The sequence below is a fragment of the Hemitrygon akajei genome, chromosome 31 (assembly GCF_048418815.1).
Source record: "Hemitrygon akajei chromosome 31, sHemAka1.3, whole genome shotgun sequence".
Taxonomy (NCBI): domain Eukaryota; kingdom Metazoa; phylum Chordata; class Chondrichthyes; order Myliobatiformes; family Dasyatidae; genus Hemitrygon; species Hemitrygon akajei.
The window spans coordinates 35,668,272-35,683,616 of record NC_133154.1 but is presented as its reverse complement, the minus strand read 5'-3'; the positions used below and the strand labels follow the sequence as shown (position 1 = coordinate 35,683,616).

Genomic DNA, 15,345 nt, shown 5'->3' with positions numbered 1-15,345 from the left:
GTCCAAGCGGGAGGCAGAGTTGGGTCTACTGGCTATGGCTGAAAAGGACTGAAGTAGATGGGTGAAGGGAAGTAAGTGATTTATTTGAAGGTTACAACAAACTCTCTATCAGCACAGGAGTTACTTTGATGTTGGAGATCTCCCCATGCACAAAATATCACTTAAATATGTTTTAAGAAATATTCTTCCTATTATTTGATATTCCCTCTTGTTACTTGAAGGTTGAGTGTTCAAATCCCCCATCGAAGATCTAAGCACAAAATTCTGGGCTGACGCATCTGGACTATTCTAAGGCAGTACTAGATTTTTGAATGTGTATTAATTTGATAAGAATCAGAATCAGGCTTATCATCACTGACTTGTATGACATGAAACGAGTTGATTCTCAGCAGCAGTACTGTGCAAGGCATAAAAATTACTACGTTACAAAATTAAGTAGAGTAACAAGGTACTGTGCTCATTGGTTCATGGACTGTTCAGAAATCTGACAGTGAGTGTGGATCTTCAGGCTCCTGTACCTCCTCCCCAGTGTCAGTAATGCAAAGACAGCATGTCTCAGATGATGAGGGCCTTTAATGATTGATGCCATCTTCTTGAGGCATCACCTATCAAAAATGTCTTCAATAGTGGGGAGCCTTGTGCCCATGATGGAACTAGCTAAGTCTACAGCCCCCTGTAGCCACTTGTGATCATGTGCATCAGAGGCTCCACACCAAGTGGTGATGAAACCAGTTAGAATGCTCTCCACCATACATCTGTAGAAATTTGCATGAGTCTGTGGTGATGTACTAAATCTCCCCAAACTCCTAATCTAAGTAGAAGTGATGACATGCCTTCTTCATGACTGCATCAATGTGTTGATCCTAAGATGTTGATGCAGAGGAACTTGAGGCTGCTCACCATTTCCACTGATGACTGGATTAGTGAGGCATCATTGAAATCTCACTTAGAGTATTGTGAGCCCCTTATCTAAGTAAAGTTTTGGGCCCCTTAGCCAAGTGAAGATGTATTGATGTTGAAGAGGGTTCAGATGAGGTTTATGAAAATGATTCTGGGATTGAAAGGCTTATCATATGATGAGCGTTTGATGGCTCTGAGCCTGTAGTCACTGGAATTCAGAAGAATGCTGGGGGATCTCATTGAAAGGCCTTAATAGAGTAGATGTGGAGAGGTTGTTTCCTGTGATGGGGGAGTCTAAAACCAGAGGACACAGCTTCACAATAGAGGGATGTCTATTTAGAATGGAAATGATGTGGTGAACTACATATACCTGTCTGGACATGCCCCCCCCCCCCCACCGCTGACTGCTCCTGTGGCTCCTCCCACAGACCCCGGTATAAAGGCTGTTGGAGACACAGACCCTTCCTCAGTCTCCAGGATGTTGTGTGATGGTCACTTGCTGCCTGTGCTTTCTTCCAGCCAATAAAAGCCTACCTTAACCCACGTCTCAGAGTTATTGATGGTGCATTAGATGAGGAGGAATTTCTTTAGCCAAAGAGTGGTGAATCTGTGGAATTTGTTGCCATGAGTGCCTGAGGTGTCATTTAAGGCAGAGTTTGATAGGTTCTTGATTAGGTAGAGCATGAAGGGTTATGGTGAGAAGGCAGGAGATTGTGGCTAAGAGGGAAATAGATCAACCATGATGAAATCCAGAGCAGACTCAATGGGCCAAATAGCCTAATTCTCCTCCTATATCTTATGGTCTTACAGTCAGTGAAGACTGGTTTGTGTACACACTCAACTTCCCCTTCCTGGTCCTGGTCTTGCCGACAATGAATTGTGACACCAATCAACCAGAAATTCTACCTCATTTCTGAGTGCCTCCTCATCGCCATCTGATATTCTGTCAACAACAGTAGTGTCATCAGCTGTGGTACACACAGTCATGAGTATAGAGAGAGTAGAGCAGTGGGCCAAGCACACATCCCTGAGATGCACGTATTGACAGTCAGCTAAGAGAAGATATTAGCTGAAACCCTTTTCTTTCTTTGGTGGACAGAATTAAATATCCCATAGCTTTCACTGTTTAGAGCACCTTGCAATATTCTAAATCTGAAGGTGTTAAATAATTTTTTTCAAAGTTGATTACAGCCAAAGGAATACTCCTGGAGTGCAGTTACTAGAAGTATCAGTATACTGGTTACCAGCAGCAATACAATAATAACCACAAATATACTTTGATTATTGGGTTTTTGTTTTTGGAACTAGTATTTGTTGCCTATTAGTACTTACCCTTGAAAAGCCAAACACTGAGCCAGTTACATGAACTTAAGCAGTTCTTCAAATGGAGGTATTCCCACATCACTACTGGGAAGGGACCTTCAGGATTCTGGTGTATGATTTAAGATCTAAGAAATGCAGAGCACAGTACAGGCCCTGCGGCCCATGATCTTTTTGCCTACTCCAAGATCAGCCTAACCCTTCCCTCCCACATAGCCCTCCATTTTTCTTTCATCCATGTGTCTTCTTAATTGTTCTTAACATATCTGCCTCTGCCACTCTGCCACTCCTGGCAGTGTAGCCACCACACTGCCTGAAAAACTACAAAACTACATCTGGCAGTTTTCTCTGTTCCCCCCCCCCCCCCCATTCACTTTAAAATCATGCCCTCTTGTATTAGCCATTTCCACCCTGGGGGAAAAGTCTTTATCTACCTATCTATGCCTCTTGTTATCTTAGACCCCTCTATTAAGTCACCCCACACAAAGTTATGACCTATAGGAAACATCCAGATAGTGGAACCTGTTGCTTTTATTCTCCTTGGTGGTAGAAATCATTGGTTTGGTATTGGCTGAAGGATAAATGTAGATCAAACATTAGGAAGAATTTCCCTGAATTTCCTCAATATAGTGCCATCGATTCTTAATGTCTGGATGTTTTATCCATGCAGAACTCTCTAATCTCCACTCAATAGCATCCCATGAGCTTGCCGAAAGCAATGTGATGGAGAAGAGAACACACTATATGAGGAATTGCAGAAATACAACAATGAGTCTTGCAAGAACCGTACACCTCTGTTCTAAACATGGCTTCTCCAGAGCAATGTTATGATCAGGCTGATAAAGTTTACACTGTCAAAGGAGATTCTAAAGACCTTAAAACTTCAACTTACTTGGCAAATTAAACATGTTCTATTATACCTTAGCAGCCTCTGGTGGCAAGACTAAGCACTGCAAGTGAAGAGGTGGCCAAATCTCATGTACTGGTACTTGTGATAACCTATTTATTTTCAGATGTTTTGGAATCTAATTTCCAAATAGGAATTCACAATTAAATAATTAATTTTAAATCAGAACCCTTGCAATGAATCCCAGTAAATAATAAACATCTCTGTAAATATGAGGCTCACACTGAATTGCTTTGAGATAAACAGTTACAACAGATTATAGATGGAATTCAAAATCCCTGTCTTCTTAAAGTTGTCACCCCTTGTTGGTGCCAGCCACACTACGGAACTTTACCCCAGAGGCAACTTTTCATGCATGAATGTTGTATGTCAGTTTGTCAAATTGTTCCGGCATATTGGGAAGCTTCTGTCACCTGAAAGTAACAACGAGTAAGAACAACTGAAGATCTTTTTTCCTCTGGTACTAATGAAGTCAATGGCAGGATCAGCAGGTGATACTGAAACAATCAATCTGGGACTTTCCGGTTGGTGAGGCTTACTATCATACCAGGATTTCCCCTGTCCATGTCTGTACATAAAGTATGGTACAAAAGTCTTAGGCACATAGATATAGCTAGGGTGCCTAAGACTTTTGTATTTGTCAACGCAGAACAGACAGCGAGTTTGTACATCTGGGGAGAGCAAAGGATGTTGGGAATGGCAAGGGTGGAGTGCCGCGGAAAAGATATGGGACAGGTGGTAGAGAAGGAGTGCCAGGCAAGAGGGGTGGTGGCGTGGCTGAAGACACACCCAGCCCTGAGACACCAGGTTAGATTCCAAATAATTGGTTTATTGATCATTACAGAATGTCTGTCTGATGCTTCACGCTCCTTCCCCTGTCCCTTCACCTTTTCCCAACCACGCTTCCCCTTTCCCTGCCTCGTTCCCACTCTCAGTCCACAAAAGAGACCCATATCCCACATCAGAATCAGGTCTATCATCATTCACATTGTGAAATTTGTTTTTTTTGCACAAAATTACTACAGTACTGTGCAAAAGTCTTAGGCATTCTAGCTATATATACAGCATGTGCCTAAGAGTTTTGTACTGTATTAATTTTTATTTAAACAATGATTGTTAATGATAACTTCACTGGGGCTAGTTACTACAAAGAGTTGCTGAGTCCAGCATCACATCTGTGAATTAACAGACAGAGTTGGAGTGACATGTTCACTGAAGCAGTTAACTGTTAATGGCCACATCTTCAAGTATTTCATCTCATTGCTCTAACAATGTAAACTTTAGTCCGTTTTCCCTCAAACCATCCACTGACCTAGCAAAAGCTAAATTGTTTTTATCAATCAGCATGTGTGCCACATTTTCATATCACAGTTTCACAGCTAGATCCTGTCTGCTTCATTGTGATGCTTGTTACCTGGTCTACTGCGCACCACACTTTGCATTTTTCGAGGCAGATTTGCACTTTCATTCAGAAAGTTGAACACACGATGACATTCTAGCTCATCCCAGCCTGCTATAAGAGTCTGCAAGAAAATATATATTGTAAGGTAAAAGCAAAATGTGAACCTTCTTTAGCTTATAGACAAAGATAGCACAATCGAAGAATTCAGCCCATTGTGTCCATTCCAGGCAAATATGAGCTGCTAAGAACATTCCAAATTCCCCTCTCCCATGGGCAGAAGATACAAAAGCCTGAAAGCACATACCACCAAGCTCAAGGACAGGTTCTACTGCACTGTTACAAGATTACTGAATGGTTCTCTAGACCGATAAGATGCACACTTGACTTCACCTCATTATGATCTCGTACGTTTTTGTCTACCAGCAGTACACTTTGTCCATTGCTCTCGTACTTTATTCTGCACTGTTCTTGTTTTACCTTGTTCTAATTCCATACACTGAGTAATGAATTGATCTGTATGAACAGTATGCAAGATAAAGTTCTCACTGCACCTTGGTACCTGGGACAATAATAAACCAATTCCAATTTCCAACCTTTGGTTGACATCTTTGTAAGCTACACACAAGTACTCGACCCATCACTTTTCAAATGTGGTGAGGATTTTCGTCTCAACCACCCTTTCAGGTGAGTGAAGTCCAGACTACTGAAAATCTCCAACTATTCCCCACTATAAATATCAGGAGACTAAACAAAAGTGGGCAAGATGATTCTCCAATTTTTACTTCTACTTGAACTAAGCTCTCACATACTATGTTAAGAGGTCACTGACAAGAACTGTCCTAATTCAACACTGGAGTGATATAATATGACTAGTTTGAGAAATTCATCTCTGGTTGCTTGTGCAACCATGTACAAAATGTATTGTAATCCAATGTACTCATCTCTGCACATTCCAAGACTGCAAAACTCATTAAAAATTAGTTAAACTCTTAGTTAAACCTAGTGTTTAGCACTAACAAGAAGAAGAAATTTCTCTGCTATAGAGTGATAATGGAAAAAAGCTTGAGATGCATAGTTACAAATTGTTAATATTGCCCTACATACCAACCAGTGCAAAACCAAGCAAAATTGAAATCATTAAGTAATTATACATTTGTAAATTCTGGAGAACAATTTTGGGCTGTTTCATTATGTAGAAACCCAAGATGTCATTTTGATATTGTCCTTCCTAGAAATTAACTATGCCAGCAGAACAGCGTGACTGCCAAATCACGTTTCACTGAGAGAAATTTCATGCTCTCTGCCTACCACACATATCAAACGTCTATTGCTATCTCCACAATATTCTAAATCCCAATAAAAGGAAAATACTGTAACATTACCACATAAAATGATTTTTGAGCCTTACCTGTAATAATATCCCAAAACAAGCAAGTCCTAAACACTGCAAAAGCATTGTACATCCACCCATCCTAAAGCATGGGTTCTGATGAGAGAAAAGATTTAAAAAAACACTTACAAGAACAGCTTTAACACACAGACCGAATTACTGGAAAGAAAAAGGCAGGATTATATTTTCAGAGGCCTCCTTTAGGACTGTCTACTTCTAATAAAGGTTAAGATCAAAAACATCAGCTCAGCTTTTCTCTTTCAGATGCTAATTGACTTGGGAAAATATCCACAATGTTAAATTTTTTCAAGATACATGGTTTTTTCTATTTACTTCTCTGATATTAATAAAAATCTTGGATAAGAACATAGAACATAAAACATTCCAGCACAGTACAGGCCCTTCGGCCCGTGATGTTGTGCTGACCATTTAACCTTCTCTAAGACCAATCTAATGCTTCCCTCCTAAATAGCCCTCCATTTTTCTATCATCCATGTGCCTAAGAAATGGCATTGGTGACCTGCAGCGACGTTTTGCGGGCAGCTCACAAAACTGCTAGATACTAAATATACTTCTGAACTGCGATCGCTGTAATCCGTAACCTGTAACTTCCCTCTAAGGGATGTACTTTTGAACCATCTGAACAAATTGACATTTTTTCAATCTCCTGGAGGATTCAGCAAACTAGGCTCTCATAAATGCAAGTATGGCTGGAGTCAGACACTACGTTGAGGCCTGACAGCGGAAGATAAACTGTGCTTAGCTCCATTACTCTGCGCCAAGCAACATTAAAATCATCGAGGCTGAGAGAGGTAAACAAACAGATATTCAGTGCTGTCTGCCTGTGTTTAACCAGTCTCCCTCTCTCCTTAATACTACCATCAGGTGGCAGATGCAGGAGTCCTGGGTCCCACACTGCCAGGTTCGGAAGCAGCTGTTGCCCTGCGGCCATCGGACTCCTGGAACAGTCTTACTTGCCTGAGCGCTGAACTAGCTCCACAGCTGTGGGTTCGCTTTCAGGATCTCTGCAATTCATGTTCTATGTGTTATTTGTTTAATTAGTTTTACTATTTGCACAATTTGTCCTCTTTTGCACACTGATCTACAAATTTGCTGACGATACAACCAATGTTGGTAGAATCTCAGGTGGTGACGAGAAGGCATACAGGAGTGAGATATGCCAACAAGTGGAATGGTGCCACAGCAAGAACCTGGCACTCAACGTCAGTAAGACGAAGAGCTGATTGTGGACTTCAGGAAGGGTAAGATGAAGGAACACATACCAATCCTCAGAGAGGGATCAGAAGTGGAGAGAGTGAGCAGCTTCAAGTTCCTGGCTGTCAAGATCTCTACGGATCTAACCTGGTCCCAACATATCGATGTAGTCATAAAGAAGGCAAGACAGCGGCTATACTTTATTAGGAGTTTGAAGAGATTTGGCATGTCAACAAATACACTCAAAAACTTCTATAGTTGTACCATGGAGAGCATTTTGACAGGCTGCATCACTGTCTGGTATGGAGGAGCTACTTCAAAGGACCGAAAGAAGCTGCAGAAGGTTGTAAATCTAGTCAGCTCCATCTTGGGCACTAGCCTACAAAGTACCCAAGATATCTTTAGAGAGCGGTGTCTCAGAAAGGCAGCATCCATTATTAAAGACTTCCAGCACCCAGGACATGCCCTTTTCTCATTGTTACCATCAGGTAGAAGATACAGAAGCCTGAAGGCACACACTCAGCGATTCAGGAACAGCTTCTTCCCCTCTGCCACCAATTCCTAAATGGACATTGAAGCTTTGGACACTACCTCACTTCTTTTAATATACAGTATTTCTGTTTATGCACATTTTTAATCATCTATTCAACATACATAATTGATTTACTTGTTTATTTATTATTATGTTTGATTTTATTTATTTTTTCTCTTTCTGTTAGATTATGTATTGCATTGAACTGCTGCTGCTGAGTTAACAAATTTCATATCACAAGCTGGTGATAATAAACCTGATTCTGAATGTGTAGCAGACTTTATTGTGTGTGGTTTTTCATGGCTTCCATTGTATTTTTTTTGTTTTCTGAGTACCTGCAAGAAGAACCACAAGGTTTTATATGGTATAGATACTTCGAAAATAAACAAAATATGAACTTTGAACTTTAAATATCCCAAACGTATCTACCTCTAGCACTATTCTGGCAGTTCCATGCACCCACCTCTGACATCGCCCTTTCCTCCAATCAACTTAAAATAATGTCCTCTGGAATTAGCTATTTTCACCCTGGGGTAAAGTTTCTGGCTGTCCACTCATTCTATGCCTCTTACCATCTTTTACACCTCTAGCAAGTCTGCCCTCATCCTCCTTCGTTCCAAAGAGAAAAGCCCTAGCTTGTTCAACCTATCTTCATAAGACAAGCCCTCTAGTTCAGGCAGCATCCTGGTAAATCACAACCTGGTAATAACTCGCTAGAAGAATGTAGTCCAGAGGAATTAAGATTTGCATTTGGTTCAGAATCATAAACAGTCAAGTAGTAGAGGTGGCACTGAGAAGCTCCAGTGGGCAGGTTCCTTAAATCAGTGGTCTGAGATAGAAGTGTAGAAATTTGGACTCTTCAGCACAAAGGCACAGCGTCAGCAGTCCTGGCTCGATCACAATTTCTATTGCTGTCTGCAATGCATTTTAACATTCTCCTTGTGACCACATTGGTTTCCTCCCACATCTCAAAGAAATGCAGGTTACTCTATAAATTGCCTTTAATGTGTAGATGAGTGGATAGGGAAATAAATGCTAACATTGCATTTGCCTTCCTCACCACTGATTCAAGGTAACCACTTCTGTGCTGTAAGTTCAGTAATCAGCTGCTTCCTCATCTGATAGACAGAGTCATTTCTCTTAAGACAGGAAGGCTTAAAGAGAACATGAAATTGCTCTGGCAGACCGTAAGATGTACAGTAGGACCAGAATTAGGCTATTCCATAATCGAGTATGCTCCACCATTCAATCATGGCTAACTTATTAACCCTCTCAACCCATTCTCCTGTCTTCTCCCCATAACTTTTGATGCCCTGACTAATCAAGAACCCATCAACCTCCACATTAAATATACCCAATGACTTGGCCTGCACAGCCACCTGTGACAATGAATTCCATGGATTCAACACCCTCTGGCTAAAGAGATTCCACCTCATCACCTAACACTTTTCAAAAAGAAGCAAAGCACCATCTTCAAATTCTTAAGCAAGCTAAAAGAAAAATTAATTGGACAGGTTTTCATAAAGCAATAATGACTTTAAAGTTGTCCATTCCACCTCCCCCCTCCACCGTTAGTGAATTATCACATTTTCTCTCTTAATTCCCTATGCCATCTGACCTTTCCAGTCTATGCCAGCTCTCAAAGCAGTCCTATCAATCCCACTTCTCCACTTACTTTTCTGCAAATTATTCTTTCTCACATGTACCCGGTTAGCAACATGGGGTGGAGATACCTCTCTACTAAAGAGGTGTAAGTCACTCCTTCCCTCTGCTAGCCTGCAGGTCACCCTTGGGCAAGGTGTAGCATCTGTTTAGCCCCCCGATCAGGGTCACTTGAAGCCATGAGAGCAGGTGATGAATGGTCGTATGAGCAGGTGGCGCATATCCTGGTTATACGACCACTGATGCTAGGCAGACAATCTCTAAAGAGTATTGATAATGTCTGGAGTCACCCGTCTTGTAAAGACACTGCCCAGAAAAAGACAATGGCAAACCACTTCTGTAGAAAAAATTGTCAAGAACAACTATGATCACCTATGTCATACAACACAGCACATAACAAACGAATGAATTAGCAACAACTAGAATGTCTTTAGGATGTGGGAGTAAACCACAGTACTCAGGCAAACCCACAAGGAGAACATGAAAACTCCACAGCTCCGAGATCAGCAGCAACAATGATCCACTGGATGAGTCAACAACAGCACAATTTCTGTATCACTGTGCCGCCTTATTAAACTTCTGTCTATAAATCAACAGTCCAGAACTCCCTCTGCTTGTTCAATAATCTAACCAATATGCTGCCATACCCAATACAAACGTAAAGCCTGTCAAGAACAAATAAAGCCAATTACACTGAACAAAAAAAACTTTGCTTCTGTATTCTTTTGGGTGTATCTTATGGATTTTGGGCTGCTGCACACTCCATTTTTTAATTACCTATATTTGTTATTTCAAGTCATAATTCAAGTCAATTAAAATGTTGCCCACAATGTAAGTTGAAAAGTTCTCTATCTTGTCCAGGCATGTCTGGGCATGCTTAGGCAGGGTGGATGCTGCACGGCAGGACACTTTTTAGAAAGGCTATAAAAGCATCATGCACACACTGTTCTATGCATTGTGTTTACATGTGTATCAGTTTGTGATCATATTGATGTGCATACTCTTCATGCATAGTATATTGTGTGAACTTATTATAATAAACTAATTGTATTTTCAGGAGTATTTGTGATAGCAACGTATCTCACCAATGTTGCAACAGCCACGATACTTTGTTATATTTGTGGCAAATATATGCTTAAATCTCAAAGTCAGAGCATGACTCCTCTTATTAAGAAAGTTAATGAGCTCTCCTTTGGGTGTAAAATGAACAACAGAGACAAAGCCTGGGCTGCTCATATTTGTTGGATTCCCATTTAGACTTCTTCCCTGCAAAACCAGATGCTCTCAGTGAGAAGCATAGTGAAAGGTTTCAGCAGAACATTGCAATCTTGGAAAAACGGTATCTGGGCAACTGAAATCCATCAATGCTGGCTGATTATTGTTAGACACTTAACCGAGACGTCTCAGACGCTGAGTACAAATGAAAATCATCAACAAAACATTTTTAACTTAGTTGAATTATTACAAAGTGTCAGCACCATTATGTGATTAAATGCATTACATTTAATAAAAGTTAATTTCTTGTTTCTACAAATTCCAACATGATACAGTACAAGTAGTCTGAAATTATATTTGTGTTCAGCAACAAGCTGTTTATCATAACCCAAAAAAAATTACAAGGAAGCAACACCTTTGAAAAAAATTTGCTCTCTGGTGTTATAAGCACAAAAGATTCTGCAAATGCTAGAAATCCAGAGCAACAAACACAAAATGCTAGAAGGACTCCATGAATTGGGTAAAGGGCTGATGAAGGAGGAATCTGATACGAGAGAAGAGCAGACCATAGATGAAACGGATGAAGGAGGAGCATCAAAGGGAGATGATGGGCAGGTGAGGAGAAGGGAAGGTTTATAGGAAGAGAGAATGGAGAGGAGGGAGAAATTACCAGAAGTTAGAGGCTGAATATGATATGATATGAGGTGTTGTTCTTCCAATCTGACAGTAGCTGTAGAGGAGGTCAGAATGGGAATGTGAAGTAGAATTAAAATGGGTGGTCTCAGGGAAATCTTGCCTTTTGTGGAGGCCAGAGTGAAGGTGCTCCACCTTCTGTAGCCTATCTCTGTTTACCTATTATTACTTTACTCTTCTTATAGCTTGACCAATCTTCCACTAAAGCGAATGTCATTTTAACTAATCCAATGTTCTTCTGGAGAATGCTTCACTTGCCAGTACATCCAGTACTCTAATGCAAACCCAATGTACTGTAGAAGCTAAGATAGAAAGAGAAATTCAGCAGGTTCATCAGTGAAGAAAAATAACTGAAACGTCTAGTCAGTGAACAGGTCATTTCAAGATCTATGTTGGCCAGATTCACTTATTAATCTCTTCAGAAAGCTGATCATTGTAGTTTTTATTTTATATCTCTTTAACTTTTATTTATGATTCAAGTTTTACAGAATAACCCAGGCTGCAACATTGGGCAACCAGTAAAAATTATACTGTAACAGCTTAAATGCTGGCTTCTCAAATAAACTGATGCTATCATTTACTGTATATATACGGCACTTGGTGGAAGTTTTTTTCACCCAACTGCAATATCTTACCTTTAATAACTGTTTCTGCACAAACTTTAGTCTTTCCTTTGTGGGAAGCAGAAGGGTACATCTTTTAAACAGCAATCCTGAGTAAAAGAAACCAAAAGTTAGTATTCTGGTTACGTGGAGCTGCATAAACGAGGTTGTGATGACAAAATTAATACTGCTATATCCAATTAACTTTCAGTGCTTGCTGAAGGTGAGATCTCAGCTGAAAAATGTATTGGGTTCTGAAGTATGTCCACCACTCTTTGATGCAGTTTCTACTGAATGGGGAAGAATCTAATGAAAGGAGATCAGAACGGCTGGCAGTAAATAGTGAAAAGCAAGTTATTTACAGTATCTATATACTTAGTGACACCACGCAGAACAAGCCCTCCTGGCTCAACCAGCCACAACATTCAACAATCCATCTATTTAATCCTAGTCTACTCACAGGATAATTTCCAATGACCAATTAACCTACTAATCAGTACATTTTTGGATTGTGAGAAGAAACCAGAGCACCCGGATGAAACCCATGCGGTCACGATGAGAACATATAAACTCCTTACAGTGCCAGAATTGAACTCTGAACTCTGATGCCCCGAGCTGGAATAGCACTACGCCAACCGCTATGCTACCACGGCAGTTAGAGGAACCAAGAACAAGCACAGTCCACAGAAGAATTAGTGAAGGATGTCAGAAACTAGGAGAAATGCAGAGTGAAGGAGGAGACGAGGTAATTATAAGAGGACCCAGTTTAGAAATTATGCTGGTAAACATAGGCAAGGTGTTTCCAAATGTAAGAATCTGAAACTAGGAACCATATACAGTTGAAGTCAGAAGTTTACATGCACCTTAGCCAAATTCAATTAAACTCAGTTTTTCACAATTCCTGACATATAATCCTAGAAAACATTCCCTGTCTTCGGTCAGTTAGGATCACTACTTTATTTTAAGAATGTGAAATGTCAGAATAATAGTAGAGAGAATGATTTATTTCAGCTTTTATTTCTTTCATCACATTCCCAGTGAGTTAGAAGCTTACATACACTTTGTTAGTATTTGGTAGCCTTGCCTTTAAATTGTTTAACTTAGGTCAAACGTTTTGGATAGGCCTTCCACAAGCTTCTCACAATAAGTTGCTGGAATTTTGTTCCATTCCTCCAGACAGAATTGGTGTAACTGAGTCAGGTTTGAGGGCCTACTTGCTCGCATGCGCTTTTTCAGTTCTGCCCACAAATTTTCTATCGGATTGAGGCCAGGGCTTTGTGATGGCCACTCCAATACCTTGACTTTGTTGTCCTTAAGCAATTTTGCCACAACTTTGGAGGTATGCTTGTGGTCATTGTCCATTTGGAAGACCTATTTGCGACCGAGCTTTAACATCCTGGCCAATGTCTTGAGATGTTGCTTCAATATATCCACATAATTTTTCTTCCTCATGATGCCATCTATTTTGTGAAGTGCACCAGTCCCTCCTGCAGCAAAGCACCCCCACAACATGATGCTGCCACCCCCATACTTCACGGTTAGGATGGTGTTCTTTGGCTTGCAAGCCTCACTCATTTCCTCCAAACATAACAATGGTCATTATGGCCAAACAGTTCAATTTTTGTTTCATCAGACCAGAGGACATTTCTCCAAAAAGTAAGATCTAAGTCCCCATGTGCACTTGCAGACTGTAGTCTGGCTTTTTTATGAAGGTTTTGGAGCAGTGACTTCTTCCTTGCTGAACAACCTTTCAGGTTAAGTCGATATAGGACTCGTTTTACTGTGCATATAGATACTTGTCTACCTGTTTCCTCCAGCATCTTCACAATGTCCTTTGCTATTGCTCTGGGATTGATTTGCACTTTTCGTGCCAAAGTATATTCATCTCTAGGAGACAGAATGCGCCTGTTTCCTGAGCAGTATGATGGCTGCGTGGTCCCATGGTGTTTATACTTGCATACTATTGTTTGTACAGATGAACGTGGTACCTTCAGGCATTTGGAAATTGCTCCCAAGGATACACCAGACTTGTGGAGATCCACCATTTTTTTTCTGAGGTCTTGGCTGATTTCTTTTGATTTTGTTTGTAAACTTCTGACCCACTGGAATTGTGATACAGTCAATTAAAAGTGAAATAATCTGTCTGTAAACAATTGTTGGAAAAATTACTCATGTCATGCACAAAGTAGATGTCCTCAATCTCTTGCCAAAACTATAGTTTGCTAATATGAAATCAATGGAGTGCTTAAACAATGAGTTTTAATGACTTCAACCTAAGTACGTAAACTTCTGACTTCAACTGTATAAGGCAATTACTAATAATTCCAGTGAATTCGTGCATAATGGTCATAGTTATACAGTACTGTGGAAAAGTCTTCTATATACACCTAAGTGTTTTGCACAGTAATGTAGTATTTTTTGTATGCACTGTACTGCTGCCGCAAAACTAAACTAATTTCCTGACATGCAGTATGTAAATGATGATAAACCTGATTCTGATATGGGGCTCTATTGTGGACTGACAGTGGGAAGGGGGCAGGGAGAGGGGAATCATGGTTGGGAAAAGGGGAAGGAAGAGGGGAGGGAACGGGAAGCACCAGAGAAACATCCTGTAATGATCAATAACCAATTGTTTGGAATCAAATGACCTTGCGTCATGTCTCAGGTCTGTGTGTGTGTGTCTGCACCCACACCAGAACCCCCCACCCACCCCCACCTCTGGCACTCCTTCTCTGCCACCTGTCCTGCAACCCTCTCATGGTATTCCACCCTTGTCGTTCCAACATCCTTTGTTCCTGCAAGACTTACAATCTCGCTCTCCACTCCACACTGACAAATACAGTACTGTACAAAAGTCTTAGGCATCCTAGCTATATATATATGTGCTAAGACTTTTGCACGGTACTGTAGATTTATACAGTATGAAAACAGGCCAGTTGACCTGCCACATCCATGACAACCAATGAGTACCCATCCATATTAATTCGATCTTCAACACTTGGCCCATATCCACAATATCGAGGCAATTCAGGTAATTGTCTAGATATTTTTAGATGCAATCATTTGTGATTTTCTCAGGCTCTGCTTAGCAGGTACCCATTCCTCTCTGGGTGAAAAAGATCCCCTGAAATCCCCTCTAAGTCTCTTAACCCTTACACTAAACCTATATCCTCTAGTTGTTCATCTCTGATAAGGGTAAAACTTTCCTGCATTTTATCCCCTCTATACACTTCATACTTTTATATACCTCTATCATAGGATCAAAAGATGCAGAATCCTTGTGGGTGGAGTTAAAAAACTGCAAGGGTAAAACTACCCTCATGGGAATTACAGTATACACAGGCTTCCAAACGGAAGCCAGGATACACTTGGAAAAGCAATGTAATAAAGAAGCCTCCAACCTGATGGCATGAACATCCATTTCTCGAACTTCTGGTAATGCCTCACCCCTTCACCATTCCCATCCCCATTTCCCTCTCTCACCTTATCTCCTTGCCTACCCATCTC

The 15,345-nt window shown here is 40.6% G+C and overlaps 1 protein-coding gene across 1 annotated transcript in view; it reads right to left on the bottom strand.

Moving 5' to 3' along the window:
• LOC140719075 (F-box only protein 47-like) overlaps window positions 1-15,345 on the bottom strand; it is a 65,776-nt gene that overhangs the window by 29,529 nt on the left and 20,902 nt on the right. Inside the window, exons 4-6 of the mRNA XM_073033450.1 lie at window positions 11,872-11,948; window positions 5,938-6,015; window positions 4,542-4,650 (exon numbers count right to left, since the gene is read on the bottom strand). Of these exons, the coding sequence (XP_072889551.1) occupies window positions 4,542-4,650; window positions 5,938-6,015; window positions 11,872-11,948 (264 nt within the window). The remainder of the gene's footprint in view (window positions 1-4,541; window positions 4,651-5,937; window positions 6,016-11,871; window positions 11,949-15,345) is intronic.